A 17778-nucleotide genomic window follows, 5' to 3' on the forward strand; every position below is an offset into this window, starting at 1 on the left:
AAAAACAGGTCTAGCTCATCACTAGGGTTGCCAAGTCCAATTCAAGAAATATCTGGGGACTTTGGGGGTGGAGCCAGGAGACATTGGGGGTGGTTGTGACAAACACAATTGAACTCCAAAGGGAGTTCTGGCCATCACATTTAAAGGAACTGCACACCATTTAAATGCCTTCCCTACATTAGAAATAATGAAGGATAGGGGCACCTTCTTTCAGGGCTCATAGAATTGGACTCCCTGGTCCAATCATTTTGAAACTTGGAGAGCATTTTGAGGAGGGTCATCAGATGCTATGCTGAAAATTTGGTATATCTACCTCAAATACAGCCCGCCCAGAGCCCCAGATACCTCCCAGATCAATTCACCATTCTACCCTATGAGAATCGATCTCCATAGGGAATAATGAAGTGCCCAGCAGACACTTCCCTCCTACCCTCGCCCCCCCCATTTCTGATGACTCTGAAGCAGGGGACTGGCCTCTCTACTTAGGAGTTGCTGAACTTCCAACTTCTTCAAAGTAACACAGAGCAACCAAAGGTTCAAGTTTACCTTCCCTATGACGAAAAGACGGCTGCCACCGGACATCACACAGAATGCCGGTGATCACTGTTTGGAAATTTAATCCCGCCTATAATGTATGGATTCAGCACTATATAATGGTTTTAAAAATTGTAATATGTTTTTAAAAACTGAAAAATGTAAATTATGGTTTTATATGTTTTATTGGTTTAATCGTGTGGATATGATGTTGTGAGCCGCCCTGAGTCCGCTTGCGGAGAGGGCGGGATATAAGTTGAACGTAATAAATAAATAAATATGCAAACAATCTCTGAAAACGGAGGGTTTGGGAGGGTCTGGGCCGTTTTCACAGCCACTGGGAGCAGCCATGTTGTTCTCTCCCTGCTTCCCCTGCCCCTATTCAGCCTTAAAGACACAGACCCACCATTCCAAGAGGAAGCCTTTTCAAGCCTCCGGAGGTGGAAATGCACATGGTGGCTTTGGGGCGGGGCTTCCCCCTGCCAGCCAGCTGACTGGGAGCAGGAAGGAGACTGGGAAAGCGGGAGAACCTCCACGGGGACCTGGGGATTGGCAAGTCTACTCATCACTACATACACTGCCTTACAATTATTATTGTTATTGCTGTATTGATTTTTATTGAGTGCCTGCGTGCATTAAATTTTGATGTGAACTTCATACAATTTGGAAAAACAGGAATATTACTCTATTCTGAGAAGCTGATCCCCTTTGGGCACCTGTATGGCATAATGAATCTTTGAGTCATAGGCTGTATCCATACCTTGTTAGTGCATGATCATTGCACCATAGTAATAATTCACTTCCTCGAGTATCTTGTCTGCACAGGAGACTCCTTGTGAACGATGGCTGTCCCACAACTGTTGTTTCATCATCTGCCTACAAAACAGGCCAAAGTGAACCTTTCCAGCTGGCAGTGTAGTAAAATGGCTGCCCACTCATCCATAAAGTTCATGCACATCCATGTACAGGAATGCTCTTGAGAGGCAAGATGCATGTGTGCCCTGCTTAGAATGGAACAGGATGCACAATGCAAAGGAAAAGTTTCCAGGCCATAATTTGATGAACTGCAAAGCTGCATGATTTATTATTGAGTGGAAAGGCAGGTACATAGGATTCAGCTTTCTAAAGTTTACAGATTCTTGACAGAGCACTTCCCTATGATAATAAGCATGTTTTTAATGCTATGTCTATAAGTCTTGAAATGTGTTGCATCTGGTTTTGGAGCCCAGCTTGGGGTAGCAGAGATCAGTAACAAAAAATGCCTTCCAGCCCCCATAATCAGGGGCAGTCTTCCTCTGCTGCATATCTGATGCTGGGCACAGGCTATTGAGGAAGAATGTTGCCGATGTAGCCTGCTTTTGGGCTTCTTAGAAACAGCTGGCTGGTTGCTGTAGGAAATCTGTTGCCAGACTCATCCTGTTGCCACAAGACACCATTCTGCATTTTAAGAACTTGCTCCTGGTAATTTCATTTACCTTTTAAAAACCTATTCATTTTTTTTTAATTCTGCTGTTGGCATGGGAAATGACCAGCATTGCCTCCTGGGCCTGCTCCACCAGGGTCATGTAGTGGTTAGAGTTTTCAGCTTGGATCTGGGAGACCCAAGTTTGAATCTCCACTCTCCCAAAGAAGCTGGCTGGGTGACCTTGGGCCAGTCACACCCTTTCAGCCTCCTACCTCACAGGGTCTTTGTGAGCAGGGCTTTTTTGTAGAAAGAGCCCAGCAAGTACTCAGCCCCTGACATCACCATTGTTTCACACTGGGGGGGGGGGGTTGGTAGGAAAAGCCCAGCAGGAGCTCATTTGCATATTAAGCCACACCCCTGATGCCAAGCTGGCCAGAACTCTTTTCCTGTATATTCCTGCTCAAAAAAAAGCTCTGGTTGCAAGGATAAAATAGAGGAGAGGAGAATGATGGCAAACCACTTTGGCTCCCCAGGGGGGGAAAGAGTGGCATGTAAATGAAGTCAAGCCCTTGCAGCACCTGGCTGGTGACTGGGTGCGAGGCAACAGCTAAGAGTTTGCATGGTTTGGAGTGACAGAACACTTAGAAACCTCCCATCATGAATGTTTCTTTCTGCCTGTAGTGAGGAGAGAGAAATCCTGTTCTGAAATAAAATGGCCTTCAGCCAGCTGATGTAACAGTCTCCGCTGAGGTGTTAACTGTTTGGCTGTATCCCACAAATGGGCTGTTAATTTCTCAGCACCTTTCAAATGTTGCCTCTTCCGCACTCCTTTGGTGGTGTGAAGAGTGACTAGTCACCATTCACAGTGAGAGTGTTGAGTTTACTACAGATAGGTGCTTTAAAAATACTTTTTTTGATTTAATTCTGAGTTGGAGAATGAGAACGGTTGGCACAAATAACACCATGGCCCAGTGTGGAGATATGAATCAAGGCTCTCCAGTCAATCCAGCCAGCCTATCCACATTTTAAGAAGGATACAGACAAGCTGGAATGGGTCCAGAGGAGGGCGATGAAGATGGTGAGGGGTCTGGAGACCAAGTCCTATGAGGAAAGGTTGAAGGAGCTGGGGATGTTTAGCCTGGAGAGAAGGCGGCTGAGAGGTGATATGATCACCATCTTCATGTACTTGAAGGGCTGTCATATAGAGGATGGTGTGGAATTGTTTTCTGTGACCCCGGAAGGTAGGATCAGAACCAGTGGGTTGAAATTAAATCAAAAGAGTTTCCGGCTCAACATTAGGAAGAACTTCCTGACCGTTAGAGCGATTCCTCAGGCTTCCTCGGGAGGTGGTGGGCTCTCCTTCCTTGGAGGTTTTTAAACAGAGGCTAGATGGCCATCTACAGCAATGAAGATCCTGTGAATTTAGGGGGAAGTGTTTGTGAGTTTCCTGCATTGTGCAGGGGGTTGGACTAGATGATCTTAGAGGTCCCTTCCAACTCTGATTCTATGATTGTATCCATCACATCACTCTGGGGCCAAATTGTTCTGAAAATCTGGCTGATGTTGGGTAATGGTTTCCCACAGCAAAGAGGTAGTTTGACCTGAGGTGGGGAGGGAGTGAAGGAAATCCACAGAGGTCTTCGTTATTGGGTGTGGCAGGGCAGGAGCTCGGGGTTGAGGAAGAGTCCCTACTTGGCCCTGATGCTCCTCGCTGGCCATGGGCCAAACACTATGTCTTCTTTCCCTCCCCTCTTTCTCAGAATTGTTAAAATGGAGGAAGAGGGCCCTGAAAGGTGGGATAGAAATGTGGGAAAGGAAATGGCTAACATAAAGCAGTCTGCGTGTCCAGAGGCTGTCAGCCTTGGGTGACCAGATGTTGCAGGAAAGCAGTTCACTGTGGTTATTTCCAGGGCCGGCCCTAGGGTGTGTGGCACCCCAGGCAGCCTCATTGCCTGCTACCCCCTTCCACGGTGCCGCTCCACACCCCACCGACCACAGTGCTGCACCCCACCGACCACACGAACACCCCGGCTCTCCAGCTTCCCAGGCTATTTAAAGCCTCACTCCTGCAGATCAGCTGATTGGTGGATAACATTGCTCTGGAGGCTTGGGCTCAATCTATAGCAGCATGGGGTGAGAGGGGGCAGCAGCAGCGGGAAGGACAAGCCACTGAAAGAGCGGCTGCAGCCTCAGCTGCCACCGCTTCCTCCTCCCTTTCTTCCCACGCAATCCAGGAAGGAAGAGGAGAGGAGGCGGCGCTGGCAGCAGTGGCCATGGCTGCTCTTTCGGTGGCTCGTCCTTCCTGCTGCTGTTGCCCCGTCTCACCCCGCTCTGATAGCGGTCGAGCCCGAGCCTCCAGAGCCATTTTACCCACCAATCAGCTGATCAGTGGGGGAGGGCTTTAAATAGCCCTGGAAGCCAGTGGCTGCTCCACCACCCCTCTTGGGCATTGAAATGGTGGGGAAGGGAGGGAGGAGGTGGCTGGGGAGCCAAACTAGGGGGTTGTCTAGAGCACGGGGAGGGCCAAATTTGGCACCCTTGCCCTGCTGATGCCCTAGGCAAATGCCTAATTTGCCTAATGGACAAGCCAACCCTGGTTATTTCCTTGTGATCTTTCCAAGGCTAGTGTTGGTGATGGAGTCGTGTTTTGTTTGAGTGCTTGGCTGGATCCAGCTAAGGTGATTTCTGTGTTCCTAAAAGGCATCAAGCCTGGCCTAGGCTAGCCTGATCTCATTAGATCTCAGGCGCTAAGCAGAGTCAGCCCTGGTAAGTACTTGACTGGAAGACTGCCAAGGAAGTCTGGGGTCACTATGCAGAGGCAGGCAGTGGCAAAGCACCCCTGGTCAAACGAACTCCAGAATGCAGCAGCACCAGTGTTGGAGACTGTGCACATCACAACTGGTGCAATTTGTTTTTCAGTTTCTTTGTTTTAATGTCTTAACTATTTATTAATCAGTGTATTTCCGTGAAGCCGAATGGCTTAACTGTTTGTCTTTAATCTGCCTCGAGCCTGCTTGTGGGGAGAGTGGAATATAAAATTGAAAAATAAATAAATACATAAATAAATAGTGAGTCGATGGCCCTTTCCTCTGCTAGAAGGCAGCGAAATGGCTGGCTGATACTAGGATGTCCACAGCTGGGGTCTGGCCCAACAGGGAAATGAGTTTATCTGTGACTCTTCTTCACAGGCTGACCCCATCCCAGTCTGTCCTGCCAGCTTCTTGACTCTTTTCACAGGCTTTGCACAGACTCCTTGACCATGGACTCCCTGGGAAGGCAGCGCTCAGGATAAGCTCCGTGGCTGAGCTGGAGGGGGTGTGTTTGTGTGTTTTTCCGATTGCTGACGTGGCCCATTCCAGGGAGGTGCCGTGACTTGTGCGTCTGACCTGGGCAACTCTGTTTGCCTCTGCTTCTCCAACTTAGCTTAGTGGAAGGCAGGCTGAGAATTTTCTGAGTCCCCTTTCCTTGTGGGCTTGAGGAGCTGATGTGGAGAGAGACAGATGCAGTGGCTGGGGCTGGCAGCGAGGCTATATCCTTTCACTCTTTCTTTTGGCCTCACCACAGAGGATTGAGTTCTTGCGCCTTTTCCCCGAACCCTAATCAAGAGAAGGGCTTCCTGACCATCTCAGGCAGAGCACAGGCTCTGCTTCAGGGACGGCTCTAATCCTTACACCGCAGTTCTAAACAGCATTACCCCCTTCAACCCATTGGCTTCAGTGGACTTAGGAAGGTGCAACTCTTCTTAGAATGGGGATGCAATTTATCTTAGTTGTATATAAGAATGAAATAGTTCTTTCTGCCCTCATCTTCATTGACATGAGGAGGGACTCCAAGGGAGTCTAGGGTTGCCAATCCCAAGGTGGGGGCAGGAGATCCTCCGGTTTGGAGACCCTCCCCCTGCTTCAGGGTCATTAGAAAGTGTGTGTCTGGGGGGAAATGTCTGCTGAGCACTCCATTATTCCTTGTGGAGACTGATTCCCATAGAGTATAAGGAAGTTGTCTAGAAGGAGGTGGTCCTAGGCTGGTTGTGTGGAGGGCACTGAAAAGCAAACCCACCAGTTCAAGCTGGGCAATCCTAGTTCTACCGAGGGCTGCTACAGGCAAGCCACTCTAAAACATGAACAGTGGCAACCCAGAGGGATCCACTGGAGTGTTGTCCTTAGTTAAGCGAGTCTTCCTTTAACTTGCCAGTGAACTCTGCAGCTTGCAATGAGGTGCACTGAGAGCACTTGGACAAGCAACCCTGTCTTCTGCTGCACTGCGGGGGTGGTGGGGTTTCTGAAACGTGTTTCAGATTGTGCACCACTTTAGAATGAAGCCATTAATATGGCCCAGCTTTGAAGCTGTGCTTCTCCTGTTGGCAAATATGAAGTTATCTTGGAGAGGATGTTGTGCTTCAGGCTCAGCGTATGCAGCTGGGCTTCTGCCAAGGCCCAACAGCTATTGTTCTGGAGCTGCTGGACTTCCCTGCACACAATGGCAGGATGGGAAGCTCCCCGCTGCTTCCTGCAGCCTTCCCTGCAGCGGCAAAGCAGAAGTTCTCAGTTTGTGCCTCTCCCAGCCAGGTTTTCACCAGCAGCCGCTATATGATTTCCTTGCTGCTTTCAAGCCAGTTGGGATTTTATCTGCAAACTGTCCCTATTCCTCTTCCTTTGCCAACTGCCTGGTCTCCCTTTTCAAATCTTTTAATGTCTCTTGGACTCTTTGCTGTTCTCTCTACATGAGTAACCAAAGTCAGTTGCTCTACCCGGCCATTTGCAGCCAGGGTGAAGCGAAGACTAGAAGACTTTGGGCTTGGGCAACATCTTGTTTCCATAGTGGCTAGCTGGATGTTCCCAGGCTGTCCACAAGAAAGGGCACAACAGCCAAAGCTTTCACCTGCTGCTCCCTCCAGCAACTGCGATTCTCAGTTATACTACCACTAAGCATGGAGGATCCATTGAGTCCCCTACTTCTGGTTATCGTGATGAAGTGTCCTCATCTGGGCCCAAGTGCATCCATTCCTTCTGATACTGCTTAGAAAACAAACTCAGTGGAAATAAGGGGGTGATGGAGAAGGTAGAGCCCCCTGCTTTGCATGCAGAAGGTCCCTGGTTCAATCCCTGACAGCAGCTCTAGTTATAAGAACTTGGAGCTTATAAGAACATAGGCCTCTGCCTGAGATCTTGGAGAGCTACTGCCAGTCACAGTAGATTGTAATGGGCTACAAGGGCCAATGGCAAGACTTGATATAGGACACCTTCATAAAGGCTGAGGAAGTCCAAGCCGATTCTGCTGGAGAACATTGTTCTGCTTGTTCAGATGCAAAATACACTGAGCCCAGCATCCTGTTGCCCAGCCAGATGCCCCCAGAAGCCTTTCATGCAGAGCATGCAGGTGATAGACATTATTTGTTGTTTGTTAGCAACATCTGCTTGTTGCCATTATCTATAAAAACACTCACTGTTGTCCAGGCACCGTTCAGGAATCAAATCAAATGGAGCCACCGTGGCTCAGTGGCACAGCATCTGCTTGTGTGCAGAAGGTTCCAGGTCCAGTCCCTGGTATCTTCCAATTAACACCATCCAGTAAGTAGGTGATGCAAAAGACCTCTGCTTGAGACCCTGGAGAGCTACTGCTGAATAGACAGCATGGACTTTGATGGACCAATGGTCTGATTCAGTATCAAGCAAGCTGCCTGTGACTCTTTCTTGTGGGGTCATAATCTTTAAAAACAAACAACTCCCTGTCTAGTTAGAGGTAGACTGTCTCTGAAAATGGAGGTTCTATTTCACTATCACAGCTTAATCCTTCTTAATAGAATAGTCTTTCTTCATTAATGTGTGTCATCTTTTTTAAAAAAAACCCCATTAAAACCCACCCAGGCTATGAAAGTTTGGTATTCACAAGGATAAAAGATCTCTTCCCCACCCCACTCCCCTGCACAAAGTAATTTCCAGCATTGTTAGCTGCTGATGTAGGAGGCACGTTTAATTGCGCTATAAATGGTAGTGTGATGATTGTACTAATTACAAAAGAAAGAACGGCAAATGGCTATTGATTACCTTATTAGAACCTTAACTGGGATGATAAAATGGCTATTCTGGGACAGTTTAGAATTTGAATCTAAGCAGGGGTGGAATTCAGGCAAGGCCAGGGTTTTGTTCATCTGATATTGCGTGTATTTCATTTACCCCTCCATGTCTTCTGTCCTCCTCCCCCTGGTTTTAAAATTTATGGAAACTTTACATCCCTGTTCCAGATGGGGCCTCTTGCTCTATCAGGAGGATGCAGCACAGGTTTTCCTTTTCTTCCTGTCTTAACGGAGAAGAACTCGGGACCATTGCCTTCTGAGTCACTTCTGTATCTGCCAGAAACTCTCAGCCATTCCTAATGTTTCCTGTCTTTCCCCTAATGGCCAACTTCCCACCCTAGGTGCATATGTGGCATAATTTGTATTCCAGTTTTCCTTCTGCAAAGCCAATTGCCTCTCCTTTTTGCGGCAGTCTCCGCTAGAACCGGAAAGCCAAGCATGAGCTGTGGGAAGAATGAGGCTAGATATGAATTCAGCCAGTCAACAGAACAAGGGCTTCTTCCACCGATGGCTTTGTGTCACTCCCACACGGAGCTCTCCATCAATCACCTCTCTTCCATTGTGTGGGCACAGCCCTATGAGGAAGGTTAGGCCAGGAGGAGTGACTGCCCCATCAAGCTCCACTGCTGGGCCCAAGGGTAGGGTTGCCAATCCCCAGGTAGAAGCAGGGGATCTCCTGGTTTGGAGGCCCTCCCCCCACTTTAGGATCATCAGAAAGCAAGGGGTGGGGAGGGAAATGTCTACTGGGCATTTCATAATTCCCTATGGAGACCAATTCCCATAGGGAATAATGGAGAATTGATCCTTAGGTATCTGGGGCTCAGTTGGGGGGGGGGGCTGTTTTTGAAGTTAGAGGCACCAAATTTGCAGCGTAGCATCCAGTGCCTCTCCTCAAAACTCCCTCCAAGATTCAAAAGGATTGGACCAGGGGGTTAAATTCTATGAGCCCCCAAAGAAGGTGCCCCTATCCTTCATTGTTTCCAATGGAGGGAAGGCATTTAAAAGGTTTGCGGTCCCTTTAAATGTGATGGCCAGAACCCCCTTCGGAGTTCAATTATGCTTGTCACAACCTTGCTCCTGACTCCATCCCAACACCAAAGCCCCAGATATTTCTTGAATTGGACTTGGCAACCCAACCCAAGAGTTTAAAGATGTACTCTGACATTCGAACCACTACACCACACTGGCTCTCTAATATTTGAAAACTGCACAACTTTAGACTTGGTCTAACAGTAATGCTGCCTCCCCAGGGAAACTTTGAAAATATACATATCTGGTTCTTCAGTTCTACTGACACTTAGTACTTCCACCAAAACTACAGTTCCCAGGAGTCTCTGGGGAAGAAGACATGACAGCAACTGTTTTTAACAATGATGTAAATCTGTTGCGTAGCTGTGCTCATAGAGTCTGAGCTGGTTGTGCTCTGCTCCGAAAGCATCCTATATTTACCCCAGAGAATTTAGCTAAATTGTATTGTTCAAATTACGCTTAAATTATTCACTTTTGAAACTGGAAGGCTTTAGAGTGTGAGCCAAGAAAACTGACCAGTCCCATTTTCCAGTTCACACAAAGTGACACCGTTTCATGTATGCCCTGTGGAGATCCATGAGATGTCTGGGGTCACTTGACACAAGCATTTTCATGAGCTTTAATGCCACCCAGATGGGAGAGAATGCTGGGAATTATTAGGAAGGGAATTGAAAACAAATCAGCCAGTATCATAATGCCCTTGTATAAATCAATGGTGCAGTCTCATTTGGAGTACTGTGTGCAGTTCTGGTCGCCGCACCTCAAAAAGGATATTATAGCATTGGAGAAAGTCCAGAGAAGGGCAACTAGAATGATTAAAGGGCTGGAGCACTTTCCCTATGAAGAAAGGTTGAAACACTTGGGACTCTTTAGCTTGGAGAAACGTCGACTGCGGGGTGACATGATAGAGGTTTACAAGATAATGCATGGGATGGAGAAAGTAGAGAAAGAAGTACTTTTCTCCCTTTCTCACAATACAAGAACTCGTGAGCATTCGATGAAATTGCTGAGCAGACAGGTTAAAACGGGTAAAAGGAAGTACTTCTTCACCCAAAGGGTGATTAACATGTGGAATTCACTGCCACAGGAGGTGGTGGCGGCCACAAGTATAGCCACCTTCAAGAAGGGTTTAGATAAAAATATGGAGCACAGGTCCATCAGTGGCTATAAGCCACAGTGTATGTGTGTATATAAATTTTTTTGCCACTATGTGACACAGAGTGTTGGACTTGATGGGCCGTTGGCCTGATCCAACATGGCTTCTCTTATGTTCTTATGTTCTTATGAGAGAACTCATAGAGCACTAGTGCAGGGACCTGGCATTGTTGGGCAGCTGTCCTCGTGAACTCTGCACCCGGAAAAGACTTCCAGGGGGTTGCTTTGACCTGGATAGCCCAGGTAAACCCAATCTCAGCAGATCTCAGAAGCTGAGCAAGGCCTTCTTTTACAGCTGTAGTTTATTTTTTGTGTGTAGGTCTTTTTTTTCTTTTTATTTGTACAAAAATTCTAATTAAAAATATTTTACCGGAGGAGCTAAGCAGGGCTGACTGTGGCAAGTACTTGGATGGGAGGCCTCCAAAGGAATACCAGCAGTTGGGAGGTAGGGGCAGGCTTTATTCTCTGAATATCCTCCTGGCCACCACAGTAGGGGTCAGTCCCCAGAGGTTGCCATGGCTTCCAGGTGCACTGTCTCTCAGACGCAGGCACACACACGCAATACAAAAACACAGACTTCCAAGGGGTCCAGATGACAGAGGCAGGTGATGGTGGTGGGGGAAGTAGGCTTTGTGGCGTGAGCCACCCAAACCACTGTCCCTGTACTAACTCTGCCCTTGCTCTGTCCCCAGCTTCCCTGTGGCTTGTTTTTCTCTATCCAAAGCTGCCCTTCAAGAGCTCAAGTTCTTCTGCAACATTGTCCTGCCTGCATGGAAGGGACTCTGCAGTCTCTCCCCTCATTGCTTCTTGCTTCTGTTTAAACTGTTTCCTTTTATTTTTCTATATGAGCAAATTATCAGGGCCTTGGAAGTCACGAAGCTCTTTAAAAATCTCCCCTTCCGCTTCCTAACGTCTTGCTTGGAGAGCATTTTAGAGACCACCCCTCCCCTTTTCCTCCTCCTGTCCCTGTGGCATGTGAAATAATATGACGAGCAAAGCTCATCAGAATTGAATCTTGCCTGCTGCTAGACCAGGCATCATCAAATTGAGCTAATTTATCTAATGAGAACTAATGTGAGGAGGAAGGGGAGGAGGAGGGGGGCCACCACCTGGCAAGAAACAACCAGTTCCGGGAAAGAACAAGGGTGGGGGTGAGCCTCTGCTTCCTATGAATTGCTTCTCGGTACAGCTAGGAGTACAGAGTACAGGAGAAACATTTCGTGCGCAATCGAGAGGATTCTGAGTTTTCTCTTCCCTGCAGATCCTGCTTTCAGTTTTGCTGCACAGTTGTTTTGGCTCAATCCTGTGATTATTTTTGCCCCATTTTGCTTCTTTGCATGGACCCCCCCCCCCCGGTTAAAATATATGCATTTTACAACTTTCTGCATTGGTAAATCAGCATTGTGCATATACATGATGTATCTTGTGCATATCAGTTGTGTTGAGAAGTCGTACAGCTTGTGTAGACCATTCCAACTGGTCTACAGAACCAAAAGAAAAAAGCAAAGAATACAAACCTTCAACAACAAGTGGTGAAGATTGGCTCACCCCAAGTATTAGCGTTCTTAGCCATGAGATATGTGGAAGGATGCTTGCTTTGGATACCTGCTCCCTTCTGGAGACCTTTTACAGATAGGAGTCACCATGGGAGCTCAGCATTGTGGGTGGGAAAAACTGGCACTGGAAACCGAATTGGAACTGGCCTTATACTCTTATACTGACCTCATACATACTCTCTTTTTTTTTTTAAGAACTACTGCAAGACAAACAGATTCCCCTGATGAAGCCTATCAGCAGACTGTGTAGGGAATTGGGGGGTATTTTAACTGAATAATAAAATATAGCATGGCCAATGGCTGGGGCTGATGGGAGTTGTAGGCACAAAACATCTGGATAGCTACCATTGGCCACCTCTGAAATATAGTTTTACTTGATTTTGCTCCATCTGCTATGGCCTTATTATTTTTTTAATCTCATGTCTATTACTGGGGCATTCTGTCATGAATTAAGTGGACTGTGATTTGAGGCCCAGCATGGGGTAGTGGTTACAGTGCCATATTAGGATCTCAAACCTTCAATGAGTCCCCAGGTGGCCATTGAATGCTCAAACCTGCCTCACAGGTTGTGAGAATAAAACGGAGGAGGGAACAATGTTGTAAGCGGCTTTGGATCCCCATAGCAGAGAAAAAAACAGATTTCAAATATTTAAATAATAATTGTGGGCATGTAAAGTGCCATCAGGTCACAGCTGGCTGGTGACCCCCATAGAGTTTTCAAGGCAAGCGATAAACAGAGGTGGTTTGCCATTGCCTTCCTCTGCAGTCTTCCTTCTATCCCACTACCAACCCTGCTTAGCTTCTGAGATCTGATGAGATCAGGCTATAGCACTATACCATTCCACATCCAAATTATAATTACCTAATTGGTATTTGAAATACCAATAGTGAAGATTTAATTTGATCTGCTGACTTGGAAGCCAATTCTGTCTCTACTGTCAAGGCAGAAGGCATTGGAATTTGGATATTTACACACAACTCACTCTTCTCCTCCTCTCGTTCCTAACAGACTCATGTCCTCGGAGCTTGGATTGTGTGCTGAAGAGGCGGCTCCCCTGCTCTCGCGGATCCCACACCTGTGGACCTTGTCTCACTCCACTTGTGGAAGATGAAGATGGTAGATGTGTCTCAAGAAAGGGTGAGGGGTGAAACACTTCACTGTTTACTTTTTTTGGTATTCCAAAGGAAGCATCCTTTTCAGGAAGTTTTGTGCCAGATTCTAAATTCACATTCTGTGTGTGCTCCCCAGTATTAGCTGCTGCTTCTTTTTTTTCATTTTGCAGACTGACAGCCTCCAGAACAGTGTGTGTGTGTGTGTGTGCATGCGCACATGCTCAAGCTGCACTGCATTATAGATTTTTTAGTCATGAATATTTTGCTTAATGTTGTGCTGCCTCAGGAGAATTGCAGGTAGTTTCTACATCTGATGCCAAAGGTGGTTAACTGATAGAGCATAGTAAAAGATAGATATTGCAGGAATATCAAATGAGATGGCCTGGTAGAGCGATTGCAAGGATTCAGAAAATGGCACAAAGGCATCATGCATGTTACAGTGCATCAGAATGGTACTGAAATTTGTGTCATAAGTAGGCAGGGTGGATTTGATCAAAATATTGCAGAATTGGGGTGGGGTGGGTGAAATCCCAAATTCTTTAAATATCTCTTGGGGCTAAAAATGAATTGTAGTTGTATTTCCTAGCATGTTTGTTAGCCCACAAAAGCTGTTGCAGGGGTTATGGCTGATGTGGACCAGGGTCATAGCATTGTAGGGGTTAACTCTTCTCCCTTACTTTATTTTTTCATTTGAAATGACCCCCTTTTAGGACTACATTTAGCCCCAGCAGAGAAATTGGATGAGCCCAAAATGGATCTTTTGCCCCTTCCACAACTTGAAGAACAAGAAGAAATTGGATTTATACCCCGCCCTCCATTGTCCTTTCCCTTCCCTTCCCCACACCAGACACCCAGTGAGGTAGGTGGGGCTGAGAGAGCTCTGACAGAAACTGCTCTTGAGAGAACAGCTCTGAGAAAGTTATGACTGACACAAGAGTCATTTCATCAGTTGCATGTGGAGAAGTGGGGAATCAAACCTGGTTCTCCCAGATAAGAGTCCATGCACTTAACCACTACACCAAACTGGCTAAAGCAGCCTGAGGTGTTCCCACAGAGACAAATTTCATGGTCTGAAGTTCCTGGATTGCCAGAATTGTGTGTAATTTCACCCTCAGTTGCCCTTGCTTCTTGCTGCGTTGAATTTCAGTGCTTCTAGTGAAAAGCATCAGCTCCAGGGGCTTCCCTGCCAGGTTTCCATCTTTCACAATTCTGTGGCTCCTCTTGTTAAACAAGGTTGCCACCTGTTGGCAGCTGAAAGAACTAACACTTGCACCCCCAGACATTTCAGTGCACTCTGGAGCTGCTCACTCAGTCTAGCCTAGTATAGTAAAACATTCCGGAGACACATGGGTGGCTTTGAATTAAAAACTTAACATTCCCTCCACAGAGTGCAAAGAACACAACTGGCCATTTGAAAATACCTGTTGTGTGGGGCACATCTGGGCACTGTAACTGGCCTGTTTTGAAAGAAAGCACTGATTCCTTATGTGTGAATGGGTAATGTGGTATGAGGAGGAATGAGGCAGGAAGTACATGCTTTGGCATTTTTAATAGTCTCTTTGTAGGAAGTGATACCCTTAATGACAGATGGGCTGCTTATATAAGCGCTCAGTGAAGGGATTGGCATTTGAATGGCTTTTCAGCTGTTCTGGAAGATTATCTGTTGTTTGCAGCCTTCCCTTTCTTCAGTGTCCTGAAGTATGTTGGGCTTAGACTGTGATACATTCATCTGGATCTACAGTTGGTGCTGGGGCACTCGTTTTGCATGCAGAAAATCCTTCAGCGTCTGCTAAAAAGATTGCTGGTGCTGGGAACTCAAGAGAATCATTGCCAACAGCATAGATAATTACTGAGCTGGGTGGACACAAACATGAATGCAGGAAACTGCCTTATACTGACTCCGATCCTCAGTCCATCCAGGTCAGCATGGTCTCCTTGGACTAGCAGGAGCTCTCCAGGGTCCCAGGAAGAGGTCTTTCATATCACCTCTTGCCAAATACATTTAAATTGGAGTTGCTGGGGACTGAACCTTCTGCCTGTCATGCAGGTGCTTTGCCACTGAGCCATGGCCCCTCTGTCTAAATTGGAACTGGAATCTGGGTTCTAATCCCCACCTTGGCTGTGATGTTCCCTGGATGGCAGTGAGCCTCTCCTCCTTAAGCCTAAAGCCTACCTCACAAAGTTGTTGTGAGTATGAAGCAAGGAGCCTTGGAGGAGTCATCTATTCTACCGCAACCTCCTTGGAACAAACATGAAGATTTGGGTTTTTAATGAAGAATGTTTATATGCTTCAGGAGGTTTAAACGCTCCAGGAGAATGTGAAAATATCCATGGAAAAAGCTCCTACCCCTGAAATCTGTCTGGGATTTTCCCTCCAAGGTCCAGCTGAGTAGGAGAAGCATCCCTTTGCACATACTCAGAGATGCCTTTTTTTAAATCATTACTTTCATCATTAATGGCCTTGAAAAGATCTTTTGAAATGAAGGCCTGGCTCAGATTTATTGCTTGAGGTTCTATTTACTATGATGGTGGTAGTTGCTATGCTGTAGTTTTTGTTGTCCCTGCCCGTTCTAGTGAAGAGGAAGGCTACAAAGGGCTAAAATGCATTAACTTCCATATTAATTGGTTGTCAGTTTACTTCCCAAAGCTCTTTGACAGGCAAGGTCTTGTTCCTTTGCAAAGCCAAGAGCAGCATTGCGAGAGAATGGAAGTCTGGACAATGTTTTGCATCTCTGTGTATGTTGAATTATTGAAGACGGTTTCTATGTTCCACATCATAAAATGCTGATGAGATCATGAAATATTTACCATGGTTTTTGAAGAATTATGCTTAGGGACATTTGTGCGCCCTAAAGAAAATTGGATGGTGTGCTCTGCTTATGAAACCTGGCCAGCAGCAGTCTGGCAAATGGGAGGCTATGCTCTGTGTTGCTTCCCAGATGCAGTGAGTTTCTACTTGGGCATGTCATTGTATAATCCACCTTCTAGGTTTTCCCCTGCTTCACTGATGTTTTTCCTCCAAAAAACCTCTTAGTATGGTCTTTCCTGAAAGACTATGCTCAAGTGGGTCTGGTCACCATACGTATGGGAAGATATGGGGTTTTGGACTCCCACATCTACTGCTGTTTCCTCCCCATCCCTACTCCCACCTCCAGTGGGATGTTTGGGTTTTAAAAAACAATAATAGGTGTATTGCTATAGCAGTCTACTTACAATGTTCTCCTTTGCTTGCAAGTCAGGAATAGGGTACTCAAGTACATGCTTCTAGGCTCACAAAGCAGAGACGAGTGCATTCCAAACAACATCCATTTATTAGTAAGGAAATACAGGGAGCAACAGGATTTAACAACAGGATCTAGGGCATTCAGGATTTTTGACATTTAAAAATTCAGGAGGACATTTAAGATTTAACTTCTTCTCCCAACTTATTTAATTTATTTAAATTGTTTGTACCCTGCTTTTCTTCCCACTATGGACCCAAAGTGTCTTACATCATTTTTTTTCTCCTTCACTTTATGTACACAACAACCCTGTGAGGTCAGTTAGACCAAGAGTGTGTGATTGGTCCAAGATCACCCAGCGAGTACTCCAGACGATGAATCAGCTTTCAAATCATCATCCAGATATTTCTTTTTCTCATGATTTTTCTCATAGCCTGTCCTTCCTCAGAGGAGCTTGGCGTGGTCATTGTGGAGGCTGCCCCTCTGTAGCCTTGTGACAACCCAATGAGGTGGACTAGGCTGAGTACATACAACTGGCCCAGAGTCACCTAGTGAAAGGCATAGCAGGTGGTGGCGGGGGGGGGGGGGAGAATTTCAAGCCAGGTGTCCTTGTTCCACCAACAACAACTGAGCATAGGATTATTTATCTAAATAATTCATTCATTTGTACCCCACCTTCTTCCCCAGTGAGGAGGCCCCAGAGAGGCTGATATCGTACTTCTCTTCTCTGCTTTATCCTCACAACCATCCTACTGTTCTTTCATTTCATCAGGGGTGGCAAAACTGTGGCTCAGGAGCCACACGTGGCTCTTTCACATACGCTATGTAGCTCTCAGAGCCCTCACCACCCCATCGGCCAGCTTGGGAAAAGCATTTATTTGTCTCTTTAAATCACTTCACCAAGCCAAGTCAGCCAGCAGCTTGGAGAATGCATTTAAAGTTGCTTTCTTTCCACCTCTCTTTTCCTCCTCCATCCATGAGCCTTCCTTCCTGCCTACTTGCTCTCAAACATCCAACATTCATGTCTTGCAGCTCTCAAACATCTGACGTTTGTTCTGTATGGCTCTTACATTAAGCAAGTTTGGCCACCCCTGCATTTCAGTGTTAATTTCATTTTTTAAATAGTGAAATTCTAGGCTGACCTAGATGTTCTGGGATGAATGCCAACTGCTCAGTGAATTGTTTTCACATAGGAACTTTACCTAAATGATTAAAGTTTATAAGAATTAAATGTAAAGTTTGCTTCAGACCAACACAGCTACCCACCTGAATCTAATAATTGATTATGGCTTTTTCTGAAGCTTAATTTTCTTGTTTCACAAAAATAGTTCAATAGCATAAATAATCACTGTTGAAGTATCATTTTTTTTGTATTAATAGCCAAATATTTTGAAAGCAATAATTATTATTTGACAGCAGACCAAATCTATTTTGACTAGTCAAACAGCCAAGGCTTTTTTTTAGCAGGAACACACAGGAATGCAGTTCCGGCTGGCTTGGTGTCAGGGGGTGTGGTCTAATATGCAAATAAGTTCCTGCTGGGCATTTTCTACAACCCCCCCTGCAAACAGCTACACCCATACCTTCAGACTGGATCTTGTACTGGCTGAGAACATACAGATACCATAGATAGCTATCAACACCACTATTATGTGTTCTGGGAACTTATCCCAGGTTTTTTGGCCACTGTGT

At 46.1% G+C, this 17778-nt stretch overlaps 1 protein-coding gene across 1 annotated transcript in view; it reads left to right on the plus strand.

Annotated features, from left to right (window-relative positions):
* NPDC1 (neural proliferation, differentiation and control 1) overlaps window positions 1-17778 on the plus strand; it is a 59173-nt gene that overhangs the window by 25904 nt on the left and 15491 nt on the right. Inside the window, exon 2 of the mRNA XM_060251391.1 lies at window positions 12762-12897. Within this exon, the coding sequence (XP_060107374.1) occupies window positions 12762-12897 (136 nt within the window). The remainder of the gene's footprint in view (window positions 1-12761; window positions 12898-17778) is intronic.

The sequence above is a fragment of the Heteronotia binoei genome, chromosome 12 (genome assembly GCF_032191835.1).
Source record: "Heteronotia binoei isolate CCM8104 ecotype False Entrance Well chromosome 12, APGP_CSIRO_Hbin_v1, whole genome shotgun sequence".
NCBI classification, from domain to species: Eukaryota; Metazoa; Chordata; class Lepidosauria; order Squamata; family Gekkonidae; genus Heteronotia; species Heteronotia binoei.